This window comes from Hevea brasiliensis, chromosome 1 (genome assembly GCF_030052815.1).
Source record: "Hevea brasiliensis isolate MT/VB/25A 57/8 chromosome 1, ASM3005281v1, whole genome shotgun sequence".
Lineage (NCBI taxonomy): Eukaryota > Viridiplantae > Streptophyta > Magnoliopsida > Malpighiales > Euphorbiaceae > Hevea > Hevea brasiliensis.
In genome coordinates this window covers 118,974,617-119,001,968 of record NC_079493.1, presented here as the reverse complement: position 1 = coordinate 119,001,968, position 27,352 = coordinate 118,974,617, and the positions used below count along the sequence as shown (strand labels likewise).

Here is a 27,352-nt window from a genome sequence, read left to right as displayed (position 1 = left end):
TTCATAGACTCTAAATATATTTTTAGTTTTGCCACATAATTTTTAAATTAATTTTTAAAAATCATCAAAGTTTTATATTTTCGGGAAATCAAACCCGATTTCGAAAATCTGAAAAATTTTAAATAATTTTCTAAAATTTAAATAAAATTAAAACATCCATATTTGCCCAAAAATAATAAATTTAAAAATTATGGGTGTTACAAATTTTATAAATAAAAATATTCATTAGATTAAAAACCGTAAAATATTATTAAATTAAAATTTTTTATATATTTAATTAGATTATATTTTTATAGAAAGATATCTATTATAATTGAATTTAATTATTACTATGTAATAAATAAATAAAAATATCAATTATAATAATATAATCTCAATTTAGAGAAATTATCAAATTGAAATAACAATTCTAGCATTACTATAATTATATGCTACTTTAGTTTTATAATATACACATAATTTATTTAATTTTTTATATATCAATATGTTATATTAAATTCTAAATTTTAAAAATTTAAATTATAATTATATCAGAATCATAACTATATTTATAGTTATAGAATAATAATTTTACATATGAATATTTTACTATTGATAATTTTTTGATATAATTTTCAATTAACTTTTATAATAGTTGAAGGCATAAAAAATTTTAATAAAATCTTAATTTATTAATTATTCATTTAAATCAAAAAAATAGGGTATGTAATAAATTGAAATTTAATATTTTTCTATACTTAGCTATATATGTATTTTATTGTAAATATAATTTGAACTCTCATGTTTTTTTTTTTTAAATATATATTTCATCTATATTTATGATAATTTAGAATTATAGTTATATTAAAATTAGAATTGTTAAAAATATAAAAAAAATTATAGCAACTACTTAAATTTAGTCTTTCATTATAATAATATTGAATTATTAAGGAGAATTATTAATCAATCTCATGTTCTTCTCATTTATATATTTATATATTACATAAAAATATATATTATAATCAAATAATTAAAAAAAATAATTATTTCAAAAATTTTTTTATAAAAAATATATTTTTTTATATAAGTAATTTTTGTAAAACAAAAAAACAAAAAAAAAGGATGGTTCAACGATTCGTTTTGTCTGTGGCGCTTTTACGAAATTTGCCATCATCACTGATTAAACCCAAAACCCTAACTGGTTTTTTGGAAAAAAAAAACCCTAACTACAACTTTTGCTTCCCAGTTCCCTCCTCTCTCTCTCTCTCTCTCTCTCTATCCGGGAAGTGAAATTCTCATTAATGTCGAAAGAGAAATTAAAGTCTGTAATCACTTCTTTCACTCCTGATGGTGACTTCCTCGCCATTTTATCTCCAAATGGAACTGTCAAAGTAAGTGATCGCTCCTTTTCATATTGATTAGCTGAGAGCCTTTCTCTGGTTCTCTCTGTTTTGTTTCTTGATTGTTGCTGTGACAATGAATAAATTGGTTCTGGGTTTTATAGGCATGGGTTGGTTAACAATTTACAAGCATCTGTATTGTTTTCTGGAAGTGAATTGTATGTTGATTTCTGCTTGGGAAACAACAAACTTGAATTGCATATTTGAGCCAACCTGTATCCTATAACTTTGTAGAAAATTGTTGGTATTGTCAATTGGTAACTATAACCGCGATATGTTCCATATGCTGTGGCCTATGGTTGATAATTATTTACTGCTTCCTTGCCTAGGACATGGTTTTTCACCCTGCTACTCTTTTACCATTGTAAATTGGTGTATGTTTTCTTTCATGAACGTCAAATTTTCTTCTATTCTGCAGATATGGAGTACTGGCAATGGAAGTTTATTGGCAGAGTGGAAGCAGTCAGATGGCAGCCCTGTTAATTATTCATGTATGGCCTGCAGTTTCGTTGGAAAGAAGGTACAAAATTTCAACAGAAGCTTTTTTGTTGTTGATTCTCTTATTTTTTGCTTCCCATTTTTTTTTCACGTAGATTGATTTTTTTTTATTCATTTTAAATTTTTAGCGTAAAAAAGGACGTGGGTCTTTCTTATTAGCCCTTGGCACAAGTGGTGGAGATATCTTGGCTATTGATGCTTTCACCAATGACACAAAGTGGAAATCTAGTGGATGTCATCCAGGGTACAATTTTTAAGTTTGTAAGAATTTCATTTCCTCTCTTTTGGTCTATATTATCCGGGGAAAATTCTCTAAGCAAGTGAATTACTATATTTTCTCACAGTATGCTAATTAAATTTTCAGCTGGGACATCAATGACTTAGATAAAATGTAAGATAAGTAACAAAATACACTTTTTCTTTATGCAGTGGAGTCATTGGTCTTGCTTTTGTGAATAAAGGCCATGCCCTGCATAGCATTGGAACTAGTGGAATGGCATCTAAGATGAACTCAGAATCTGGAGAGCTGATAATGGAATTCAAAGCATCCAAAATGCCCATTGCTTCTTTGGCTTTTTCTAGTGGTAAGGTCATTAATATTTTTCTGCTGTTAAACTAGTTTCTCCTGTTTGATACATAATCTCTTTGGCATCTCATATTATTTATTATTTTTTGATGTGCTAGATGAGAAAATTTTAGCTGTAGCTAGCAGTAAGACACGGATTCTGAGCCTGGAGAATGGAAAAGAGCTTCTGAAGTTCCCTGGTGACTTGGTGAGTGAAAATTTATGCATTGTTGGACGGGTTTCACACATACTAAATAGGATTTTTGAACTTCATTACTTGTTATTGCAGGGTCCAGTACACTATGTTTCTATAGCTAATAATGCAAAGACTATTATTACATCAGGTTTTGGGGAGAAAAATCTTCATGTATGGAGATATGATTTGAGTTCCAAAAGTGTGAATAGTGGTCCTGTTCTCCCCATGCGACATGCTCCATTAGCCTTTGAATGCAAGAATAGTGGTGAAGAAAAAGAAGATGGTTTAGTTGTCTTAGCACTATCAGGGTCGGGTGTAGTCTATGTTTGGAATTTGAAAACCATCTCACAAGATGAGGTTAATCCAACAAAAATCACTGTAAAAGCTAACAAAACTGAAACAGACCAGTTGAAAGGTGAAAATGCCAAGAAGAGTCGCATTTCAATTTTTGCTGCCAAATTACATGATCTAGAGGATGACAAACAGTCGACAGCAGTTATTGCTTATGGTTCAATAGATTCTCCACAGTTTAGCATCGTGAACATTAGTAACTCTGGGGAAAACATTGTTGTCGGTGCTACAGATGAGACTGACAGTGTTAGAGAACATGGGATTTTGCCTAGGAAAGGTATTTCAAAGTTTAGCAGTCTTCCCTTGTTTCTTTTCTTGCAGCATACTGAAAGATCAATAAGTAAGATTTGTCTTACTGCAATGTTACAGAGGTTCTATAGTTTACCTATATATATATCATTCATTTGACTTTTAAATTTTGTCATCATTTAACTTTTTTTTTTCCTCTCTTTGCTTCAAAAAAAAATTCCGTTTCTTCTCTCTCTCTCTTTCTCTCTCCTAGTTCCAATTCCTTTCTTTTTCACTTGCAAATCATCCTAGGATCTTCTGTCTTTGTCCTGTCAATTATCTTAGGAGTTATAGGGATTTTATTGCTGATAAAAATATTGTCTTCATGTGATTGAAGGAATTTACTCTGAAAAAATTTTAAGTTTTAGCAACTTCTAATTACATGGAAAGGAAAGATGTTTCATTATAAACTTTACTTTTGCAGTCAAGTTTTGTTCTTCCAAAAGTTTTGTGTTGTCATTCGTTGTAGAAAATTAAAAAATAATGTGGTGATAGATCTTTTAGGCTTGCAAGATTTCATAACATTATAATACAGGAACATGTTTATGTGTAGATGATACAAAAATGGAAAAGATTGCAAGGCTCCTTGAGTGGTTTGTTGGCTGAACTTCATTAGGTTGATGATTACTAAATGTCAACTGCTTTTTCAACTTTTTCTGATGTAATATTTTATGGTGAAAAATCTGACACATTGCCTTGGCATGTAAGATAATCATTGTTCCTTTTTCTTATTATCAATGATGAAAATCAAAAGTAATTCCCTCTCTCTCTCTCTTTCTTTCTCTCTCTCTCTATAATAATTATCTTGGATAAAGAATTGAGTGTTGCTTTTGTTGTTCTGCATTATGATCGGAGAATTTTTCTTTTCACAGAGTTTCATGATTTAGAATCAGAATCTGCCTCATCCCTAAATAAAAAAACAAAGAAGAAACGGGCTGCATCTGATGGGGGAGATGTTGATACTGGTATGGGTTCTTAAACAGTTGCTCAAACTTAAAGCTAGGCTTTATAAAAAATCTTAAATTATTTGGTTAGATTTCTATTGAGACCAGCATCATTTGTTGTAATGGTTAACTGATAATATTTCCTGTTTATGCATGGCTTCATGTTGTTTCCTTACTTCTTTTGTAGCTTAAAAGTATGCATGTGTATATGTTTAGCATAGACCACAGGAAGCCTAAAAAGCTAGGACTTAATATCACAATGTGCCCTTTTTCCATTTGTGTTATTGGTTTTTAATTCTCTTTTCCATTAACTTAATAGGAGGATTTAAGAATTCATTATATTCCAGTGTATCTGAAGTGATTGCAGGGTATAATTTTTTTTCCCATCCCTTTTGACTTTGTGAGGGATATTAATAGCATTTCTACCATGTTATAGTTAACCTCTTCTTTTCTTTTAAATTCTTTTATCTCAGGCAGGAAGAAAAAGCTATGTTGTAGAGTTGAGAGGCGCAATAATACAAATAATGAACTATTGATTGGCTTAGGATCCTACTTTGATATAACTTATATCTTCATTTAACTGAAAACTTATTGTTTATGATTTTAGCTTTGCTTCTGGAAAATCTTTGTGTAAGACTAAGACCTTTTCCTTGAGAGTAGTTAGACTTGATTATGATATCTTAAAGTAAAATGGAAAGCCAATATAAATTAAAGAAAGAAAAATTTTGCAGTATACTATCCTCAAGTTTCTCTATCCACCCAAAGCTAGTAATCACAATCAGCTGTACTCCTTCAGTTTGGTTTAGGGATGATGGTATTGAATTTTATGATATGCCAATTTACCTGCTATGGTGGTTATTTTATTTTATGATATGCCAGTTCAGCTTACATCTTAGCTTTTATAGTTACTTATATGGTGAGGTAACTGTTGGAAGGAATGTTTAAAGAAGCTTGTGCATTTTCTGTGATGTTGTTTGACACAGATAATGGTGAGGCTATGGATGGAGTCCTCTTGGAAGATGATATGAATGAGCCAACCATGGGTGAGAAACTTGCAATTTTAAATTTACAAGATATTGATAAAACCAAGAGCCATGAGAAACAGGAATCACCTCCTTTGGCAAAGCCACCAAGTGCAGACTCAGTCAATGTTGTTCTCAAGCAAGCATTACATGCTGAAGATCGTGCTCTTCTGCTAGATTGCTTGTATACCCAAAATGAGAAGGTTGCCTTCTCTCTCTCTCTCTCTCTCTTGGGGGTTAAGGATGAAGCTTGTCATGAAAGAGCTTTTTGCACTATCATTAACTAATTGCTGTATATGCTACCTAGGTGTGTGATCAGGTCAATATAATGTGCTACTTGAATTCGACTAAAAAACTCAAGGATTCAAACACAACTTGCATCATTAAAATGTTGTGTCAAGTTTTTAATCAGCTTTAGATTAAAGCTTAAATAAACTCCAGTAAGCTGGGCTTTGAACTTGAATTGGAGTCTTAATTTTACATATTTAGGATAAAATAATAGCCATCATAAGTTATCAATTGACTTATGTAGTAAATATATTTAAAGTTATATAAACAAAACTTAGTCAATTGGACTTACGAGCTACTTGAGTAAGTATTTCTCAAACTCAACGTGACTCATTACTTGAGCTACTCAATTCAGTTGAAGCCATTTTGAATTTCAATATTTTGCAAGTCAGACTAGTAGCTTGACTCTTTTACATCACCTTTCTGAGTTTCTTATTCAAGTTGATTTATCCTTTCAATTTTTAATTAACATGAAAATTTCATGTCTTACAGGTTATTGCAAATTCAATCTCGCAGCTTAGTCCATCTGATGTCCTCAAGCTTTTGCACTCTCTTCTAACCATAATTGATTCAAGGTAATCAATCGAATATTTTACAATGTTACTGATATTTGCTGAAACTGGTTATTATTATGAAGATTATGTAGTACTCTTAGAATATTTCAATTAAACTATAAGGTCTTATATATATATATATATATATATATATATATATATATATATATATATATATATATATATATATAGAAATAGAACATGTGTTAAGGAAGCAAAGGAATCAGTTTGATTTGAAAACTGAGTGCATCTCGTGTCTTACACATTACCTGTCTATTGCAGGGGATCAATCTTGGCATGTGCCCTTCCATGGCTAAGAAGTTTACTTCTTCAACATGCAAGTGGAATAATGTCCCATGATTCTTCTTTACTTGCCTTGAACTCTTTATATCAGGTGAGAAATGTAGAATTCACCTGGAAAGATTGTGTGATGGTGTTGATTATTTTTGAGCTATATGATGTTGAGTGCACGTCATACACTTACCTTTAATGTCAGTGACCATGTGGACCCTCCCTAAAAAGTCAAATTAATTATGATGTGAAATACAGTAGACAATATGACTTACCTAGAAATTATGTTGAAGCAATTAGACCACTCTTTTTTTAACAGCATTGAAGTGTTGCTTTTTTGAATAGCATTGACCATGATGCCTGCCTTTGTGTTGGATGCAGTATTGCACAGTCATTTGATTTTTACCTTATGATTCCTTTTATGCTGTATTCTTACTGTAACTTGGTGTTTGTCATTATACTACAGCTCATTGAGTCCAGAATCTCAACTTTCCAATCAGCTCTTCAGCTATCAAGTTACTTAGACTTCCTCTATGCAGGGGTGAGTTTCGTTCTTTTTCTGCTATTGATGGGTTGTGCAATTTATGCTTCACAATGTGATTCTTATTTCTTTCTTTTTGAAAACAGGCGGTTGATGATGCATCAGAAGAAAATGAAACAGTAACTCCAGTAATTTATGAGGACAAGGATGAAAGTGATGAACAAGAATCTGATGAAGCCATGGAAACTGATCAAGATAGCGAAGAAGAACAAGAATTTGGTGAACTTAGTGATCTTGAAGGAGGTGATAATATCAGCATGAGTGAATAATGTTACCAAGGCTATTATCGTTTATGTTACTAGGAGCAATGGGTAAAATGGATTTGGAATTTGATGTCCTGGGAACGTTTTTTCTTGTCAGTCTGAAGGACGAGAGTCTGCCTGATTCTCATGGCTTTGCTGCATAACATCGTTTTACTGGAGCACAAAGAACATTTTGGGTAAGCGGAGCAACGGTGAATTTCAAAGACATGCCTTTGTTATTAAGATCATGCAAGAAGCTTGTATTTATCCATTTGTCAACTTCGACTTTCCTTTGTAAAACAGAACACTGGATTTTGGTCATTATTACTACACAAAGAAACCTCATAATTGTTGTTATGCCTTTTCTTTTCTCCGGTCATGTACATAATTCTGATTAGTTTGCTTTACCTTCCTTAGAAATTAAAGACCCACACATTCATTCTCTTTATGATTTTGATTTTTGTTCAATTTTCTTGTACCTTTACCAGACAGGAGCAAAAATTCAGAGAGAAGGGAAGTATTAATAGTAACATTTTTATAGGCACATTATTTGCGTAACAAAGTTGCATAAAAAATTACAATGGCAGCAACTCATAAGAAGCTGCCCCAGACACTACACCCTTTTATTTCTGGACCTCCCTCGTAAAATGCTAAAACTAATCATAGAAAGTCCCAGAACACACCAACATATACACATATAGAGCCATGGTGGTGACAGGACTACTTAAAACAAAGAAAAACGAAGTCTCTAATAAACCTATGAAACTAGCTGAAACCTTCCATTGGTTGGTGTGTCAAGCCAGGCTAGCTAATACTCGGATTCCATGTTAGTAGTAGTTTGCTCATAACCACCAGTATGGTTCTTATTCTCATCATCGTGATGTTGACCCGTCCCAAGCGTACTCTTTACAGTTTCAGCAGCACTCTGAGCAGCGTGCTTCACTTTCTCCCCAGTTTGCTGGAGGACCCCCTTGGTCTTCTCCTTCCCTTCATAAGCCTTCTCCTTAGTTGCCTCTGCGGTTTCTGCTGTTTTCTGCTTGGTCTGTTCAGCTGTCTCTGAGGTCCTGTCCGTCACTTCTCTGCCCTTCTCCCTCATGGTGTCAGTCACCTGGTTACCCTTCTCCTAAAAACCACATAAATCTTTAATAGTTACTCGCAGCTCTCAGCTCTCAAAACATCTAACCAAAGCTCATGAATTAATCAGTAACTCATTGCATAAGAATATACATGAAGAAATGAACTGGAATTCTAAATACCTCGGCTCGGCCAGTGGCCTCACCAGCTCTGAAGGACTGATCGTGGGATGCCATTTTTGCACTGCAACAATGTGATTGAAATTTGAAAGCCTTGATTTCTTCTCTTTTGGTTACTCTTTTAAACTTGGAATTGGAAGATTGAATATTTAGACAAATAAAATCCTGGCTGACGAAGGTGAAACGGAGTTCTTGCATGAATATTTATAAGCACGTCCAGGCTGTATGATTCACACGTGTCCTGTCATTTCGACACTAGTAAGGCACGTGCCATGCAATGGGGAGCCATTTCCATTCTATGTCAGTTTGTTGCGGTTTAAGGATTGGATTGATGACACAACCTGTCAAAGGTTGCCAAGTGGTGGCTCGTTAAATCTGAAACTTGTCCTATGAATGGAGTTTCTCATTCCCCTGCTATCATTTTTGAGATGAAACCGCCTACGATCAATTAGAATTAAATTGGGTTTCATTTAATTTTGATTTAAGATGAGATCGGATCAGTTTTAGTATGATTTAATAGTAATTTTATTTCGATTTTAATTTCAGTTTTTTAATATTTGATTTCATTTGATCCATGTAACGTCTTTTACGTTCACAACTTCATCTTTTTATATATATAATATAATTTGAATTTGAATTGAAACTCAATCCCCAATTTTATTTAGAGTTCAAAGGAGAGGATCGACATTAATTCTCTATTCATGACTGATTTGGGCTATTAAATTATTGATGAGGACTAATTTTAAATTTCAAATCTGACTTAAGATTTAAATCCACCCCTTATTTAAATCTAAGGAGATGTTTAATTCAGTTTGATATAACATCCAAATTAAATTATTTAGTAATTTCTTTAATAATTTTTTATTATTTTAATAAAAATACTCATAAATATAATTTTTTTTCTCTTGAAAATAATAACATTACAAGAATACTATATATATGTTTTTATAATAATTTTTATAAATTTTATTTTATATAAAATAAAATTATAATTTATGTACATTTTTAATTAAAAAATATATAATTAAATAAATTTGAATATTTTTTAAATAATAATAATTAAATTATATTTAAAAATAAATTTTAATTAAATTTAAAATAAATTTAATTTTTAAAAATATTAATTAAATTTAAATATAATTATTTTTTATGGATGCCCTACTAAATTAAAAAACTTGTCTCATCTTAAATTTGATTCGACTGTATATTATATATAACTTACATATTTTCACCTTTAAAATATATATTAATTAGAGCTCTTATTCTTAATGTTTAATTTCCTTAGGTATCTAAATAATTTTTTTCCTTGACATTAGTTTTCTTATTGATGAAATTGATTTTATGATTCTAATAATTACTGTGATATAAATAGAATTATTATTTTAGAGTGTATTTGTTTTAATTTATAAATTAATTAATTTATAATAATTTTTAAATTTATAAATTAAAAATAAATTAAATGGATCCGACTTTTTATTTTAGTGCTTATAAATCTTATACTTATAAATTAATTTGATTAAATATTTTATTATATTATCTTTATTTAATTTTTAAAATTTTATTATAGATCTCATTTAACTTAGTTTTTTGTCATTTTGGTAATAAATATGCTTCTAAACCATTTTTTTACCAAGTAAATTAATTATTTTTCAATCATTTATAAACATTTAAGCTAAACAGAGTAACTAATTCAAATTTTAAATGCTTATAAATTTAAATTAATATTAAATATTTATAAGTTGGTTTTTATAAATTATTATTTTTTTCTTTTATTATTATGAGTGAAAATTGTATTAGCCACATGTTCTTAGTGGCTAATAATATTATGAGAGAAGTCAATCTTTAAGGATCCAAACCGAACTCTAAGCCAAGGGCTTCTCTCTAGATGACTAAGCCATTTCTTTTCAACCATTGCTTAATCAAAACTATGCCATGTGTTGGGCAAATGCTAGCATGTAACTTAAATTTAGGGTCTACAAAGTGACAATTTCACCACATTTGCTCCTTATAAATTGCACTATAATCCTCTTCTTTCTTCAATCCCATTCTCATTCAAGCAACAACAAAAAAACAAGAAACTAGCAAAGAAAATGGCACACCAAGGTCAGGACTTGAGTTTCAATGCCTCTGGCCAAGCTCAGGTAATCTTTATTTTTTGTCAAGCTTATTATTTCTATTCCATCTGACTTAATTCAGTGTTTAAAGGTTTATAACTTATCTGATAATTATTAGGTTCAAGTTCTCACTCCTCTCTGATCCTCTATAACAAAAAAAATCCTGATTTTCTATAATTATTTTATCAATGAATACTAATTCAATTGCTGATTATTTCTTTATATTGACTATAGATGAAGAGGGAAGAGACTGTGAACCAGGCATCTAATCCATCCCATCAAACAATGGATAGGGCATCTGAGCCTGCCCAAGCTGGCCAGGACAGTTCCTATTCAACCCAGGCCACCAACTTTCTTCAACAGGCAATACTACTCCTTTTAAAATTTAGTGTTTTATTTATTTGTTTGCATTTTATAATTTTAAGTATAAATTATTCTAACAATGATTAGCACAACTAATAATTGTAACAACAAGGAGCAGAAGAGGTCTAACATATGTGTTTGCAGACAGGAGAGCAAGTGAAGAACATGGCCCAAGGAGCTGCAGAGGCAGTGAAGAACACTCTGGGAATGAACGCAGACAACAGCTCTAACCCAGCAGGCCACCCAACCAACAGTAGTAATACTCCAAGCAACGCCAGCAACCCTAGCAATCCAAGCAACCCCAGCAACCCAAGCAACCCATCTATTTGAAGATTATATTGATCATAAACACCATTTGCTGTTATTATTATTATTATTATTTGATTATTAATTTTTTTTCATAAGTTTTTATGACATGGGCATTTAATTGCTACCCCTCATGTGGAGGTGATTAATTATTTCTTTGAGAAACTTCTGGATTTGGAGACTAGGAGTCTCTCTTTGTTGTCTTATTTATTGGGAAAATAATTACAAGAAAAAGTAACAAAAAATATAACCTTTTTTTTGTTGCTGCCATATATTTTCATGTGTTCTTTTGATGTATTTTTATTTATATATTTTGATGTGTAAATGATAGAGAAATTTTTATACAGACATGATTCATCGTAAATTTAAAATATAAATATATGAAATTTATTTATTTAATAAATGATTTTCGATGAATTAAATTTAGATAAAAAAAATTTAATGATATTATTAAAGTGGGAAATAAAAAAAAAAGAACAAATTCATAGAATGAAAAACAACAATAGCATTCAATAAGATATTGTGTTAAATTCTTACCAAATAAATTGAATTGATACAAATTTCAAGCAGTTAGAATGTCCATATAGAGATATAATATAAAAATGTTAGCATGTTTTTATCCCTTTTCTAGCTGAAAACTATATAGAATTAACCAAATACCAACCAATTGGATTTTTTTTTTTTTTAAGAACTCAATCCATCATCCAATTTCAAAAACTATTAGCTAATCACATAACTATCAAGATAAATTAGAAATTGTGAATTTGCAAGAGACAAAGAAGAAAAGGAAAATATGTATGCAATGTTAAATGTTAATTTTAGTGTGTCTAAAATTATTATTTTTACAATGAAAATTACTAAAAAAAACTAATTAGTTGTTATTCATTATATAACTCATTGATTTATTATAGGGAGAAAATTTAGTTTTGTTCCTGTATTTTTTTTATTTGTGTTCAAATAAATTTATTTTTAATTTTTTTACAATTAATTTATAACTTTGGGTTTAAATTTAAATAAGTTTAATTTTTTTAAATTAAAATAATTTGTTTAAAATTATTATTAATATTAAAATAAAAATAATTAGAAAAATTATTATTATATTTTTTAAAAAAATTAAATCTATTTAAACTTATAGAGAAATTTATAAATTAATTGAGAGAAAAATTTAAAAATGAATTTTTTTAAATATGAGTAGATAAAAAATTGAGATTTCTGCCAATCATCATGTCATCTAGGGAACCATCTGGATTAAAAAAAATGATTATTTAAAGGAGCAAATTGGGCCCATTGCTATATCCAGGCAGGAATTATAGTTGTTGCTCCATTTTCAAATGCTCAGGATAATTTGAAAAATCAATAAGAAATTATGAATGAAGATTTTGATTGATATATATTTAAAATAAATGTGAAATAAATTGTTTTATATCAAATGAGAATTCATAAAAATAAAAACCTTTACATCCAAATCATTTGACATTTCCTAAGAACTCATAAAAAGTTCATTTATAATATTCATAAAAGAAAAATAAATTATTTTCCATTATCAATTTAAAAAAAAAGTCACTGTTTTAAATTTTTACACAAAATTTATGAAAATTTTCACATTAAAACACCGTTTGCTTCATGAAAATAATTTATATATAAAAAATATTTTTTAATAGTATAAAAATATTTTTTTATTATTTAATTATAGTATTAAATTAATAATATGTATTTATTTTATATAAGTATAAGTGTTTTCATATTTTTAATTAAAAAAACTCAATGTTTTAAATCTTTACACAAAATTTATGAAAATTTTCACATTAAAACACCATTTGCTTCACAAAAATAATTTGTATATAGAAAATATTTTTTTATGAAAAATATTTTTTAAAAATTTATTTTTATACAAATATTTTTCTTTATTTAATTATAATATTAAATTAATAATATATATTTATTTCATATATGTATAATTATTTTCACATTTTAATAAAATTATAAAAATTTAAAAAATAAAAAATAATGCGCTCTTTTAAAAAAAATCATTTTTCTTAAAAATAATTTAACTTTTCCATTGTCAGGAAAATATTTTTTGTTGATTAATTTTTTTGAATACTTTAAACATTAAAAAATATTTTAAAAAATATTTTTCATAAAACAATCAAAGCGTTAATTACAAAAATTATTATAAACTTCAATTTATTTAACAATTTTATAAATTTGGATCAATACATTTTGTGGATCACTACAATTAAATTTATGATTTTTGAAAATCACAATTTTTTTAATTAAAAATATGAGTATATTGATTTTTTTATTTATATATAAAAGATGAGATATATTGACTTTAACTTTATTATTATTTTATTCATGAAAAAAGAGACTGTAATATTTTTTTCAGAGAAAATGGATGCATATGTATAAAATTAATAATTATTAAATTAAATATTTATATTTAGTTTCATATATCTAATACATACATTTTAATTAATTTTATATAAACCTTAATATAAATATTTGATGTAATATTTATTAAATTTATTTAACATGATATTAAATTTATATTAGATGCATAAATTTAAAAATGTAATCTCTGATGTTTGACATAATTAATACATTTTCAATTTAATATAATATTAACCCATAAAAAAATCTTTTTATAATTATAATATATATAAACACAAAATCAAAAAATCTCTATCTGAAATTAATAAATACAATATAAAAAACCCATAAAAAATCTTTTATAATTATAATATATTATTCTCATTAAAATATATAAAAAATTAATCTCATCAGAATATCAAAAATAAAAAAATAATTCTAAAATTCAAAACAAACATTAAAAAGGCTAAATCCAAAAAGGATATATAATTGACTTCAAACAATTGAGCAAACAAAAAATAAAGCCAGAAAAATTATTTAAATATGCAGCTAACATTGAGATGGTGGAAAGCATATACTAAGATTTTTTACAATAATTATTATATTATATTTCAAAATAATAGAAGTTAAATATTTTTATAAAATTATTAAAATTTTAAAATAAATTATTAATATAAAATTTATTTTATTTAGATTATTAATTAAAAATATAAAATTAAATGAGTATTTAAATAATTTAATATAAATTTTGATGGAATTTAAAATAAATTTAAATATTAAAAATAAATTTTGATTGGTTGGGTTGATTTTCATTGATGTCTGCCAATCATGATAAATATTAATAAAATAATTTATTTTGTAAAAAGCCAAATTCATGGTAAGAACTCCCATCAGCAAAATCCAAAGGACAGGATTGAATACTAGTACGACCTCAAACTACAATCAACTGCACCCTATTAACTCTGCAGAGACCCTTTGATTTGAGATCCATCGCTCAGGAGTTCAGAGTCAGGACTCTTCTCCAAAACCCACGCAGATAAAAGAGAAAGCTCAAAGATCTCTTCGGAAATCTCAGGCTTATCGGATTTTCAATATGTCTCTAACAAGCGTTAAAATGTCTGATGATGTCTGGTTAACGTGCCTCACCCATGCATTGTCTACAGAGACTGAGGAGATTATGGGCCTTCTTCTTGGTGATATTGAGGTTTAATTCGTTTTATATTCGTTTATTCAATTTGAATCACCAAGTTCTAATCTTTGTTCTTATTTTTTATGAATCGAGGGCTTTCTTTTCTAAAATTTTTATTTATTTATACTGTTTTTGAATGTGTTGTGGTTGCAATTGGAAGTAAAGTGGAAATCTTGAAGTTTTTGTGGGCTTATGGGTTGTTAGTTCAAATGGGTAGGGCAAAATTTGATTACCTCTTTTTCAATTTTGAAGCGTTTTTAGTTCTGTATTCATATCTATAACTAGTTTTGAGCGTTTTTATTTTGTGTTAATCCTATGCTTCTTGTCGAAATGGAATTGAAATTGATTGGGTTTTATGGTCTCTGGCTTTCTGGTTTAAATAGGTGGTTGAAATCCTGAATCCTGATAAACATTTGATTCCCATTTTCCAACTCTTAGCTTTTGGATTTTGCATCTGTTTGGTGTTACCTTTTGATTCTATGTGTTTTGAATTGGAATTCCAGTTATTTTTTTATTTCATTGAAGACTTTTATTGAATAGGAATTTTGGGCCATTTTCCAGCAATTGTTAAAAGTTTACTTCTAGACTCTGTAACAATTTTTGTTTTTAAATTGGGTTATTGTGGTTCTGTTCTCTTTATGTAGACTTGTGTTGAATTTGACTGTTGATAATGTTCCTGCTTTAACATTAAGCTTTACACTATAAATTATTAATTATGGAATTTATGAGCATTTGTGGTGAGTAATCTTATTTCTTAATTTTGCTAATCTTTTGTGAACTTTGCTGTCATGTAATCTTATTTCTTAATTTTGCTAATCTTTTGTGAACTTTGCTTTCATGCAATTGAAAAGTTTTGTTTTTATGCATTTGGTTTTGTTTGTGAAGTGATTTTTTCAAATTCTTGTTAAGTTGTGATTTTGATATAGGTGACAGGATCTTGCTATCTCAATGAGGCTGTAAAAGTCTAGATTTTGTTGTCAGATGGAACAGGAAAATGCTTAGGTTAACCTGTATGTTGTTTCTTTTTTTTTTTTCCCCATGAGATTTTGTTAATGCATCAAGCGGTCTATGAGTTACTTGAGTTCGTATTCATTGCCTGAAAGTTGGGATTAATATGGAGTCCGCTACTCTGCTTTTTATAGTTTAGATGCTAAAACCTTTCAAAAGTGACGACCTATATAAGAGAAGATAAAGGTTGCTCCAATTCCAAACAGATGGCCAACTGTACTATTTTTCTGTTCTAATATATGATATACTTTTTCCAATTTTGTGGTTGTGTGCTTCTGCAATTCAAGGAAGAATTAGAGCATTTTTTTTGTCATGTGACTAGCTGAATTGAACAAACCTGATACACCTATGTTTGGTTCAAATGAATTCCACAAAATATTGTAGAATTCAATTGAATTCCATATTTTCTATGTATGGAATTGGTTATAGCTAAAACCAAATTTCATCAAAATTGGTGGAATTTCAAATGAATTACACAAAATTAAGGCAATAACATTTTTTGGAGTAAAATGCCCATGTCTCTCTCTCTCTCTCTCTCTCTCTCTCTCACACACACACACACACATTCACACTCTCTCCCTCCTACCTGTCTCTCACATACACAACATTTGAAATAAATATTTTGAAATTAAATGTTAAACATAATTTGTGCATACCAAAAAAAAAATTGTTACATTAAGTATATTTTAAAAATAAGAATAACTTAGTTCTAAATTATATAGTGACAATAAGTATTATCCAGTTTCATGTTTAATGAGAAAATATATTTCTCTATTATTGAGGATATTTTGGGAAATAAAGATAAATGAATTGCAATTATAAAATTATACAAAACATATAATAATACTGCATTTTAAGTTATATCAAACAAAACACTAGAATTCATTCTAAATGAACTCTACATCTCTCGTTAATTTCACCAAACAGAGTGTTAACATTCATTTCTATTTATCTTTAGGATTAGCTCAATTATGTGAACTGATGAAGTTTGTGGATCCAATTATGTTTTGGGTGGCTGACATCCTTATTGTTTTCCAAAGATTACAGCATTTCATGATGATTGTGCTCGAATCTTGGTTTTGTTTTTTGTCAAAAGTAATGTTCATACTGAGGTATCCTAAAGTCTAAAGGGAGAGGAGGATTGCATGTGGGATATCAGTTTGCTTCACCTTTTTTTTTTTTTTTAATTTTTTCCCTTGGCGTGAATTTATAGTCTTATTAAGCTGCTTGGTTCTGGCTTGTAAAGATATAGGAGATGTGAAACTTTGTACTGAACAATGCATCTCCAAGTAGCTTTAGCAAAACTAAAGAAAAAAGTTAGGCTATTGATGCTATTGTTGATTGTATAGCTTGTGTTCCTAATTTGTCATTATCATTCTCACATGCCAGGTAATTCTTTTAGAATACATTGAACTCAATATGCTGACACTTTTTTCTTTGAAAGCCTGAAGTATGACTGAAAATCCAAAACATCAGCACATGTAAAAGTTTCTGTCTTGTAGGGAATAAAGTTTTGTTTACTTGAAGCCTTCCTGAAGAGCCATGGAATCACACCGTTTTATGATGTATTTTGTTAAATAGTCTAGTGGTGATCTACTTTCAATACTTTGGCATATTTATTCAAATTAAAAAAAAAAACGCATAAACCTTCAAATATGCTTTAATTAACCTGCATAGTAGTATACATGCATGTATATTATGGGGGTGTGGCACTCATCTTGTGATCTCTTATGTACAATTCAGCAGCTCTATCTTTGCATATAACATAACATAGTTCTTGAATATGGTTCTTCAAGTCCTTTCTCTCCCCTTCATCTTCTTGTTTGGCTGTAGCTGAGAATTTTGTATTTTAGGAAATGTGTTTGTTCCTTGGTTCTCCAAGTATGTAAGAGCGCACTTATTGGAATGGAGAATTCTAATTCCATATTATGATGGTTTTGGTTCTTATGTTGGAAATATCAGTACTCTAAAAATGGGGGTGTAACTGCACTAATCTGGGGAGCTTCACCTCAGTCAAGATCTGATCGGCGAAAGGATCGTGTAGAGACAAATCCAGAACAGTTGGCTGCTGCATCAGCTCAGGCTGAGATATCCTTAATTCTTCCTTGTGTATTTTTTTTCTACAGCCTTTTCTTTTATAAATTGTGTGTGCGATTTATTTATTTATTTATTTATTTTTTTTGGGGGGGGGGGGGGTGGTTTGGGGTGTTCTCTGTTTTGAACAACTTCATTTTTGGCCTTAGCATTTTAGTTTGCTATCCTAGGAGAAATTACTTGAATTTCTTGTAAACTGGAGGATTTGTTTTTTACACAGTTGTCTACTAATTTTTTGCTGATACGCCTCATATTTGATCTTTTGGTTGCATAATGAAACAAACAGAAAAAATAAAAATGTTTGCATGATGGATCACATTTCTCGCATGATGCAATGTGCATAGGCATGTTAAAAGTTGTTGGTTATGTTGTTTGCTTAACTATATGACACAGAATGACCACATCAACAGGACGGACAACAAGGGTGATAGGATGGTACCATTCACATCCTCATATTACAGTTTTACCTTCTCATGTAGGTAAGTTTTTGGAGTCTGATAAGTTGTGTGAAAAACTTGAACATTTTAGTGCTGTTATTCTGACAATTTTTTTTTTTTTTTCTTTTCTTTCTATGCACTTTCATCTCTTTGTGATAAAGATAATTTATAGTTCATTTTCGATAAAACCAATTCTGTGATATTGTTGTTGAGTATTAGTTTTTTTTTTTTTTAATGTTAGATTTGTTATAATTAATAATGGTTGCTAGAAATTTGAAACATCTCCTGTCCCAACATCTTTCTTCTGCAGATGTGCGAACGCAGGCAATGTATCAACTTCTAGATCCTGGCTTTATCGGGCTGATATTTTCATGTTTCAGTGAAGATGTAAATAAGGTCTGTATTAGATGAATTATATTTAGTGACATTGTCCTGATAATGTTTTCATCATGGCCAATGTGGAACTTCCTCTGGTTAATGTCAGGTTGGAAGAATCCAAGTCATTGCTTTCCAGTCGTCAGATGGAAAGCAAAATAACATATCAAGACCAATTTCTGTATCACCTGTGAATAGAAGTTACATAGATGTTGAGTCATCATTAAGTTCCTCAGAAAATACATCAGCAAGATCTGGATCTGCAAGAGTAGAGAACCCAGAGCAAGACACTGGTGATTCAAGAACAACTGCAGGATCAAGTAAGGTATTGGTCACACATCAGTTTATTATTGTTGTTGTGGTTTCCTGAGTTTAATCACCTCTTGCTAGACACATACTTGTGCCTCCGTTGATCGCCATATTCCGTTTCATGACTTGATTTTGTCAGAGGTCTTTTTGTGGCAGTAAAATAAAAATTTATGCCTAAATGAGATCAGGGATTTTGTAGGCCTTTGCTATTGCAGTTTTAAAGAAATAAAACATGCATGCATGCAATGATAGGCACTAGTATTGGGACTCATTTTCATGATAGGTCCTCTTACTGTTATGCGGGAGCAGGACCATGATTACTTTCCTTTATCTATTCATCTGTTTTAAGTTTAAATATAACCTCCCTTCTCCTCTCCAAAAGTAAAAGAGCCATGGCTGCTCTGTCTCTTATGCTGTTATAGTTTGCATGGGATTTCACTAATGAATATTAATACATTTTCTATTCTATGGAAATATCTAGGTCTAGGATTGAGTCTAATTTGCTTCAATATGCTTAGAAAATTACATGTATTGTCATTTATCTCTGTTTGTTCATGTGTAGAAGAAAGCTTCAAAGGTACAACTAGATCAAGTTGACAAATTATGCATCACACAATTGAAACAATTTTGTGAGTGACAACTGCAATAATTAGAAAATGATATTTAGATTGACACTTGGGCTTCTATTCAAATGAAGACTTAGCTTGTGTGTTTCACATAAAATAGAATGCTATAGGGAATTTTTTATAATTTTTATTTTAATTTGATATCTAGCATACTAACTGGAGTTGCCATGCTTGACCCTTTTGCATAGAGTAATACAAATGAGTCTCATTGCCTCGTTGATCTCCCCAATTGGGACTTGGGAGAGAGGAACAAGAGAGAGAGTTAGTGGTCTATGCTAGGGTGGCAAATTTAGACACGATCTGTGAACACGAGACAAAAATAGAGAGTTCGGCTTGAACTTATTTGTATTTATGTTGAAATCTTGTTGACCCGTTTATGACGCGCCATTAATCGTGTTGTGTCTCGTGTCTATCCACGACCCATCAACCCATTTTGTTTAACTTGCTAACTCACATATGTCACTATTAGAAAATAAAATTAGTAAATATAAGTCTAATTATTTAATATATTAGAATTTTGTTACTTTACAATAATTGATTTTTTTTACTTTATTAAAATTAATTTAATTTTGCGAATATATATGATAAGTTAAAAAATATAATTTTTTTATAATTATTTATTTTTTAATTTTTTAGTTAAAATGTTGATTAGCTAAATATTAAATTATCACTTGCTTGTTTTGTGTTAGATTTTATAGTTTTATATATCATTAAGTTGTGCATGATTAAAATTATGTAAATTTCATTTAATATATTATTTTATAGAGATTAACAAAATGTTGAATCATGTCAAAATGTGTCAAATGAGTTACGTTGGATTGTGTCAAATCATGTTAAATAAGTCGACCATGTCTTTCAAATTGTCTTATATGAGTCGTGTTCTGTCGAATTAACCTTACATGATTTAATATTAAACATGTTGGATTGTGTAACCCGTATAATAAAAGGATTATGTTCGTGTTTAGATTTTCGAAATTGTGTCATGTTCGTGTCTACCTTAATCGTGTTTGTATTCGTGTCATATCAACACAAACATGACCCACCAACAGCCACCAACCCGAATTTGCACCCCTAGTCCATGCATAGTGTGGGATCTAGTGAGTTAGTCTATAAATTTTGTGTTGCCTTTTTATTACATTTTTGGTTCTGTAAAATAGAAGTTTGAATTGTTCTAGTAAGCATTAGAAATTCATGTACCTCATAAAGGTGAATGGTGGTGTGCAATTGGTTAGTTCAGTTCTGAGCTAAACCGGACTAACTGAAGAATCGATTTACATGTTATTAGAGATCAAACTGAACCAAAGTAAAAGAAATCAAATCAAATGGAACTGAAAATTTTTGGTTTGCTTATTGGTTTACCGAAGCCAAATGAAAGTGTCCAAAATCCAAATTAACATGCCCAAGGCCAAAAATCAAATCCCATCATCAGGCATCAACAACATGCAATAAAGTATACAGAAACGTAAAAACAACACTGTTGACCTCAAAATCTCAATACCAACCAGATCAAGAAAAAGAAACAACTAGAAAAAGAATTTATTTACAGATAAAAAAAAAAAAAGAACCAGCCTTTTTACAAATGCTTATATGTTATCCAAACTCTAAAAATTTCACAATCAAGCAAACCCTAAGTCAAATAAACTTAATGCCTGTTCAAGCCGATGCATCTGAGCATGAGAGCATGAGAGCTGATGCATGCATCTGAGCATGCCTGTTCAAGCCGATGCATCGGCATCTGGGTCTTCATATGGTGAGACACAATTGTTGGTACCACAATTTGCAGGAACAGAACCACAGATTCCTACCACAGATCGGCAGAGTCATTCACGCAAACAGCTGTTAAAGAGCCACAGATTGGCGATGGTCATTCCTACCAGAAATGAAGAAGAAGAAGAATAAGAAGAAGAAGAAGATTGAGGGGGAGGTGTTGTGGCAGAGAGGAGGGGTGTGGCTTGGGTTGGGAGTGAGGGGGCGATGGATAGAGAGGAGAGAGCAACTGAGCAAGAGTTCTTCTGGAATGGGAACTGGGTGGGGAAAGGTTTAAATAAACCTGGGTTCTGACCTGGGCTATGAAAATGGACAGAAGCCTGGGCTTAATGCAGAGGCTTGGCCCGATTTCGGTTGTTTTTTTTTTAATTATTTTTTTGGTTTAAAAACCGAACCGAAAACTGAACTTCTCTAAAATCTTAAACCAAAACCAAATAAGATCAGTTCAGTTCGGTTTTGTGGTTAAAACTGTTGTCTGCTCACCCCAAAGGTGAATGATAGAAACAGGTTTATTTTCTATATTGTGATGTCTATCAGTTGGTAGTTGGTAGGCCTGATTTTATTTATAGAATACTAACAAAGAGAAAAGGAAAAAAGAATAAATAAAGAAACAAAGAAGGGAGGGGGGGGGGGGGGGGGAGAGAGAGAGAGAAAGGAGTAGGGAAATCTTAATGTGGAATGCATTAACTTAATAATCTCTTATTAGTTTAGAGTTACTTTGCATTAGGCTACTGATGGTAACCTACTTGATATGATTCTGTCTGAACTCAATTATTATTTCCTTAGAGGGATCTCTTGGGTACTTGTATTATCATTTTAGATTATAGCTTTTGACTATCAACACAAATTATACTGTCTTACTGTTGTGCTTTAGGTCTTACGATGATACATCATGGTTTCCTTTTATGTGCGTGCTTATTTCATAGGATGATACCTTCTTTAATTGTTCGATATATGGTTGACAGGGTGGGGTAAAATCTTTGGACTTGGGGGATTTCTTTGCAAATGCTGATGCCAACTATGTTGGGAGAGAGAGAATAGGAGGCAACTACCACACTGCCAATTCAGACAACACATTTGTTGATATCGACCCCATGGATATGTCAGAAAGTATGCAAGAAGCTATGCACCGCTCAAATTTGGAAATGAGGTATATTAATACTTGAATGTGTTCTTGGTCACCTGGTTCCCTAACATTCTTCTTTTGAGTGGAGTTTACAATCTGCTATCATCCTATGCTTTTCTTGTGGTAAACTTTCTATTATCTGTTGTTTGAGAAGGTTCTTGTTCTTCATTCTTCTTTATTTTATAAAGTTTTGTTTAGCAATCATGATTTTGTATATTTATGCTTTTGGTAATGGTCATTTATATTTGCTATCCTTTCTATTTGCCAACAGTGGTGCAGAATACATCAGAAAAGAAATTCCTCTTCATGTTTTGCCAACATGGTCTCTTCTTAAGCTAGATTCACCTCTAACGTCATTCACGGATTTGCAACGTGTATTATATGAAGAGGAGCGGGGAGCATATAACCAAGCTATCTTGCAAAATTTGAGGTTATTCTGATGATATGCTTTCACTTACCTTTGACATTTATTTCCATTTTTGTGGATTTAATTTTCTTGTTTATTGACTTCTAATTGCTATAATTTTTCATAGGGATGGAAAAGTACACCCCCTTACCTTCATACATCACACAGCAACTTATCAAGCTTCCATGTGCAAATTGATCGAATATTGGTTAGAAACAGTGCATCATATTCCAAGTTTTTTTCCCTCTCTTTTCCCATCAGTTTATTTTCAGTTTATTCTTACTTTCTTCTTTTGAAACATGTGCAGTTTAAGTCCTGCTATAAATGCACTCCAAGATCGCTTGAGAGAGAATGAAATTCGGGTATAGAACAAAAGTAAATGTGTATTTGATAGACAGTGAGGAAGACTTGTGATTAGCATAGCCTTTTTTTTTTCCTCGCTTTTGAAGGGCTCTGGTGCAGAAGTTAATTCTTTGGTTTGCAACTAAGTGGGTACATGTTTGAGGCCTTAAGAGCTGCCTCCTCACCCAAAAATGCTTAATGTAGAGTTTTTTCTGGAGTTCTCATTCCAGGATCCTACTTTCTGAACAGAATTGAGCATTGGCTTTAAAGTTTTCGTTCCTTAGGAATTGGGATAAATATGATATTCTGGCTTAAAATTTTTCATTCCTTCAGAATTTGGATAGATACGATATTCTGTTTTAGAGCCACTTGTACCTAATTGTGAAACTTTTATATCTTAAAAAATGTAAGTTCCAATGCTGCAATTGCATTTTGGCAAACTTTATTTACCTTTGACATGTAGTTTCTAAGCCCCTAATAACAAATGTAGTATGACATCCTGTTGTTTGTCATTAATCTGATCTAAATTATTATTATTATTATTATTATTATTATTATTATTATTATTATTATCTAATTGGGCTGTTTACTCTGAAACAGTTATCAATGCTGATTGATGAAGCCAAGATGTTGGAGACTGAAACTTTTAGAGGGAGTGAGCCATCTTCCAGATCTCCCCGCCATGTTCCATCTCATGGTCTCCGAGGAAGTGCTTCATCCAGTCAGCGGGACTTGCATAGTTCATCTGAATCTCTTAGTGTGAGGACTGTTTCTAGTCCTGGTAGCCGAACCAGAACAGGGTCTTAACAGAACAACAAGTTAAACCTCTTTTGCAGTTCGTAAGTTTGTCTGGATGTTGCAATTTTTGCCCCTCTTCTTTTCACTATTAGCTATTTATATGTTATGGAGTTTGGTGTGGTTCAAAGACCATTCCAAAGTCAGATACTAAATATGTTGTGCATCTTTGCAACCTCAAATTGTAATGACCCCCTGATACTTGTGCTTTCTGAGAATCTGATTGTTGCTTTCTTTCTTAATTTGGATCTTCTCTAGGTTCAAATTGTCTCGGAGTCTGCCAGAGAATCTTTTGTAACTTGGTTGACTCTTGGTATCCATGGTTGGCAGAGTTAATTGTAGTATCGGATGAGTCTCTTAGCATTTATGACATCTTTCGAGAGGAGGATTTTTGGAGGAGCTAGAGGATCTGCAATTGGCTCAAGTATAATGTAGGATGTATATATTTCCTTCTGGGCTAACAGTACTTGGCTTTACTTTGTGAGCTTTTATAGAGCATGGGATTCTATATTTGACTTTTTTCCTTGGTCAGTTCATAATGTTTTCCATAGGGGGCATCCCCTTGCTTGTAGCCTTGTATTATTAATGAAATGCTGTGCATTATTTTCCAAAAAAAAAAAAAAAATCGTTGGCACCAGGTTTGAGTTTCAATTGTTTCAAGCCATTAATTTTATACCATTCTATATACTGTTGGAAAAGCACTAAAGCAGTTATGCATATATGAATGAACAATTGCATGAGTATAATGTGAAATTACTGAACTTTTGGTTATTTTCCTGGAAGTATATAAAAGCAAATTTCTCTGTACACTTATTTAGAACTGTTGATATGACAGAATATAGGACTTAGAAGAAAATTTTATTAAACATGTTGATTTGCATAGTATTGTTATTATTATTATTATCTTCTTCTGTTTCATGCAAATTTAGTGATCAAAGGGAATGAATAGAAAAGAAGTAGGATTGAGGATCAATACATTATTAGGAAAGTACTAATATATTGGACTCCAATATCTTATCTCATGATAGAATCCTTGAAAACTGCCATTAATTTACCAACGTAAAAATTACCATCAGAATCTCATTGGCTAAGGAACAAAAGCAATAATTGGAGGGTAAATGGGAGCAAAGAAATAAAGTGAAAGTAGTATTCTTTTTTCCGTTGGACAAAACAGGCGCACACAATAGCACAAAGGAAAGTAGAGAGAGGAGTTTGGTGGGTGTCAAGAAAAAAAAAAAAGGCATAATATTAAGTTGGTCGTGGTCATGCATGGGTGTGATTCCCAAGGAGAGAATCGAATTAGCACCGCTTGTCTTTGCTCTCTTTGCCCTTCTTTACAGTTTGCCTCTTCTCTCCTTTACCCTTCTCCAAGAGAATGGAGGCCAGATCTATTCTTACACCTTCATGTTTATATATGTTGTTTTTGGGAGAGAGAAAGAGAGAGATATTAAAGGGCTTTGAGAGAGAGAGAGAGAGAGAGAGTTGGAATAGCAGCCGCAGAAAAGGAAAATAAAGAAAAAGTTGGTCAAAATGAAACCTCGAAGACTTGTTATTCCATCATTTCCAGCTTCAACTATCTTTATTGAAACTCACCCTTTGCCTTTGTCTTTCTTTCTTTTCCTTTTTTTTTTTTTACCTTTTCTTTTTCTTGTTTTTCTTTGCTGTTCTATATATTCCAAATCCATTATCTCTCTCCGTACTAGCTGGAAAAGAAAGACGCCATGCATTCCATTTGTATTTCAGAGATTCCTCCATCCATAGTCTATGGCTTTGGTTCATCCAAAGAAAAATTCATTGTGGAAACTCGACTCCTTTTCTTTTCCTCTGAAAATTAAAGTACAAGTTACAAACAGTATAGAGAGTGGAAAGAATTAAAAAGGAGATATTTCTTGTATTTTTATACAACTAGAATAATTCAGGTTATAAAAGAGGCTGTATTTGATAAGAGTTAAGAAGAAGCAAAAGTAAAATGCATTCTGTCATTGGATTGAATTGAAGGGGAACCAAAGTGGAATAAAAAAAAAAAGGGAATATTCAAATATGTAAAGTAACAACAATTTTACCCATGCATTTGCATTTGCTTTATTTCACTTTGCTGATTCTCAAAGTATATGCATTATGTTGACAGAGACACTACTGGCTGCTCCTCCTCTTGTAATAATGGAGCTAAGGGGTGGACCTGCCTTGAGTTCTTTTGTCAGAATTATTCATTACATAGCATGGGTTAATTTCTCATTCCAAAGGAGTTTATAGTATCTTTGCTATATTAATAAAAAAAATATTAATATGTTAAAAATATTCTCGATGTTAATTACATTAAATATATGATCAACGTTAATAAACATATTGATTTATTATAATTATATATTTTATTATTTGTTTCATCATTACTTGAAGGTCCTTGCATGCTGGCCTGGTAGTGATTTGGGGGACCCAGATTGTATGGTCAAAGGACCTTTCTGGGCAGGGGTTGTAGGTGAGTTGATTGATTAGAATTTAGGAATGGGAAGAGTGTTGTGGTTATAGGCTGACAATATCTCCTGTTTGCTTTATGTGGGTTCATCAATTGTTTTGGACTGAATGCGACCATCAAAAGCTCATCTTTGCTGCTACTTATAACTTCAGTTTTGACTGGCAACTCTCTCTTCTGCATGTGCGTGGAATTTCATGATTTGACATTAATAATCATCCATTTTGTTATTTATAATAAATTTTATTACATAATTTTTTTTACATATATTTTGTTCATTTTCCATATAATTACTACAACTCTATTTATTTATCACCACACAAAGTATTTTGAATAATAATTTCCAATTTTTCATTGTAGACATATTAGCAATGACACAGGCGAGGTCTACTCATCAGGTGGGTTCAGATTTCATTGAAATATTGAGACTGAAGTTACAGGAAGGAAAATACTTAATTACCTTATTATAGAGCTCATCTCATTCAGTGAATGAATGATATAAAAATTAGTATATGATGAGTGCACTTGAAGGCAATGGCAATGGCACAAGAATTTATTTTATGCATGAAAAATTAAACTAGTATTTCAATTAAAAAATTGAAATATTATGATTATATATATGTGGATATATATCACACCTGGTCACTCAACTTCTTATTATTTTCTTAAAAATTATTAAATTTTAATTTCTTTTATAAAATTCTTTTAATTTTAATTTAATTTCATAAAAGTCGCTGTTTTTTAAAATCAAGAGTTTTCAAGTTAACTTACTAATTTATTAAATATTTTACAAATAAAATCATCTCATTTTATTAGTTTCTTAAAAAAAAAAAAGAAAATAAA

General features: G+C 30.6%; 4 protein-coding genes across 6 annotated transcripts; 3 read left to right on the top strand and 1 right to left on the bottom strand.

The window, feature by feature from the left end:
- The first annotated feature begins 1,194 nt into the window (after positions 1 to 1,194).
- LOC110646964 (uncharacterized) lies at positions 1,195 to 7,607 on the top strand. 3 transcript variants are annotated; one of them, XM_021800588.2, is made up of 12 exons: positions 1,195 to 1,370; positions 1,798 to 1,899; positions 2,006 to 2,121; positions 2,307 to 2,461; positions 2,562 to 2,650; positions 2,732 to 3,266; positions 4,150 to 4,242; positions 5,205 to 5,446; positions 6,024 to 6,106; positions 6,368 to 6,479; positions 6,843 to 6,917; positions 7,004 to 7,607. In XM_021800588.2, exons 1-12 carry the CDS (start codon positions 1,281 to 1,283, stop codon positions 7,184 to 7,186), a joined length of 1,875 nt encoding a protein of 624 aa, XP_021656280.2. In that variant the 5' UTR covers positions 1,195 to 1,280; the 3' UTR covers positions 7,187 to 7,607. The 3 variants fall into 3 exon arrangements, with proteins under 3 accessions (XP_021656280.2, XP_058005164.1, XP_058005175.1); XM_058149181.1 differs by having other exon boundaries at positions 1,211 to 1,370; positions 2,732 to 3,329; XM_058149192.1 differs by lacking the exon at positions 1,195 to 1,370 and having other exon boundaries at positions 2,006 to 2,138; positions 2,732 to 3,329.
- Positions 7,608 to 7,677: 70 nt separating this feature from the next.
- LOC110646965 (late embryogenesis abundant protein D-7-like) lies at positions 7,678 to 8,601 on the bottom strand. The gene is made up of 2 exons (XM_058149194.1): positions 8,416 to 8,601; positions 7,678 to 8,282 (listed from the first exon to the last, which is right to left on the bottom strand). Exons 1-2 carry the CDS (start codon positions 8,467 to 8,469, stop codon positions 7,968 to 7,970), a joined length of 369 nt encoding a protein of 122 aa, XP_058005177.1. The 5' UTR covers positions 8,470 to 8,601; the 3' UTR covers positions 7,678 to 7,967.
- Positions 8,602 to 10,397: 1,796 nt separating this feature from the next.
- Positions 10,398 to 11,467, top strand: LOC110646966 (late embryogenesis abundant protein 1-like). The gene is made up of 3 exons (XM_021800591.2): positions 10,398 to 10,553; positions 10,761 to 10,889; positions 11,034 to 11,467. Exons 1-3 carry the CDS (start codon positions 10,503 to 10,505, stop codon positions 11,217 to 11,219), a joined length of 366 nt encoding a protein of 121 aa, XP_021656283.2. The 5' UTR covers positions 10,398 to 10,502; the 3' UTR covers positions 11,220 to 11,467.
- Positions 11,468 to 14,509: 3,042 nt separating this feature from the next.
- On the top strand, positions 14,510 to 24,690 carry LOC110646963 (uncharacterized). The gene is made up of 11 exons (XM_058149174.1): positions 14,510 to 14,769; positions 17,725 to 17,851; positions 18,249 to 18,335; positions 18,604 to 18,689; positions 18,778 to 18,993; positions 22,336 to 22,520; positions 22,768 to 22,926; positions 23,030 to 23,110; positions 23,210 to 23,264; positions 23,845 to 24,083; positions 24,298 to 24,690. The coding sequence occupies exons 1-10, from the start codon at positions 14,659 to 14,661 to the stop codon at positions 24,049 to 24,051; spliced, it is 1,314 nt and encodes a 437-aa protein (XP_058005157.1). The 5' UTR covers positions 14,510 to 14,658; the 3' UTR covers positions 24,052 to 24,083; positions 24,298 to 24,690.
- The last annotated feature ends 2,662 nt before the right edge of the window (positions 24,691 to 27,352 follow it).

Bases quoted from the DNA above. Each gene is read 5' to 3' on its own strand.
- LOC110646964 (XM_058149181.1), top strand. From the start codon at position 1,281: ATGTCGAAAGAGAAATTAAAGTCTGTAATCACTTCTTTCACTCCTGAT. The intron at 2,122-2,306 runs GTACAATTTTTA...TTCTTTATGCAG, and splicing joins TCTAGTGGATGTCATCCAGG to TGGAGTCATTGGTCTTGCTT. The intron at 2,462-2,561 runs GTAAGGTCATTA...TTGATGTGCTAG, and splicing joins TTCTTTGGCTTTTTCTAGTG to ATGAGAAAATTTTAGCTGTA.
- LOC110646965 (XM_058149194.1), bottom strand. From the start codon at position 8,469: ATGGCATCCCACGATCAGTCCTTCAGAGCTGGTGAGGCCACTGGCCGA. The intron at 8,283-8,415 runs GTATTTAGAATT...TGTGGTTTTTAG, and splicing joins AGGCCACTGGCCGAGCCGAG to GAGAAGGGTAACCAGGTGAC.
- LOC110646966 (XM_021800591.2), top strand. From the start codon at position 10,503: ATGGCACACCAAGGTCAGGACTTGAGTTTCAATGCCTCTGGCCAAGCT. The intron at 10,554-10,760 runs GTAATCTTTATT...TATTGACTATAG, and splicing joins ATGCCTCTGGCCAAGCTCAG to ATGAAGAGGGAAGAGACTGT. The intron at 10,890-11,033 runs GCAATACTACTC...ATGTGTTTGCAG, and splicing joins CCACCAACTTTCTTCAACAG to ACAGGAGAGCAAGTGAAGAA.
- LOC110646963 (XM_058149174.1), top strand. From the start codon at position 14,659: ATGTCTCTAACAAGCGTTAAAATGTCTGATGATGTCTGGTTAACGTGC. The intron at 14,770-17,724 runs GTTTAATTCGTT...TGGAAATATCAG, and splicing joins TTCTTCTTGGTGATATTGAG to TACTCTAAAAATGGGGGTGT. The intron at 18,336-18,603 runs GTAAGTTTTTGG...TTTCTTCTGCAG, and splicing joins AGTTTTACCTTCTCATGTAG to ATGTGCGAACGCAGGCAATG.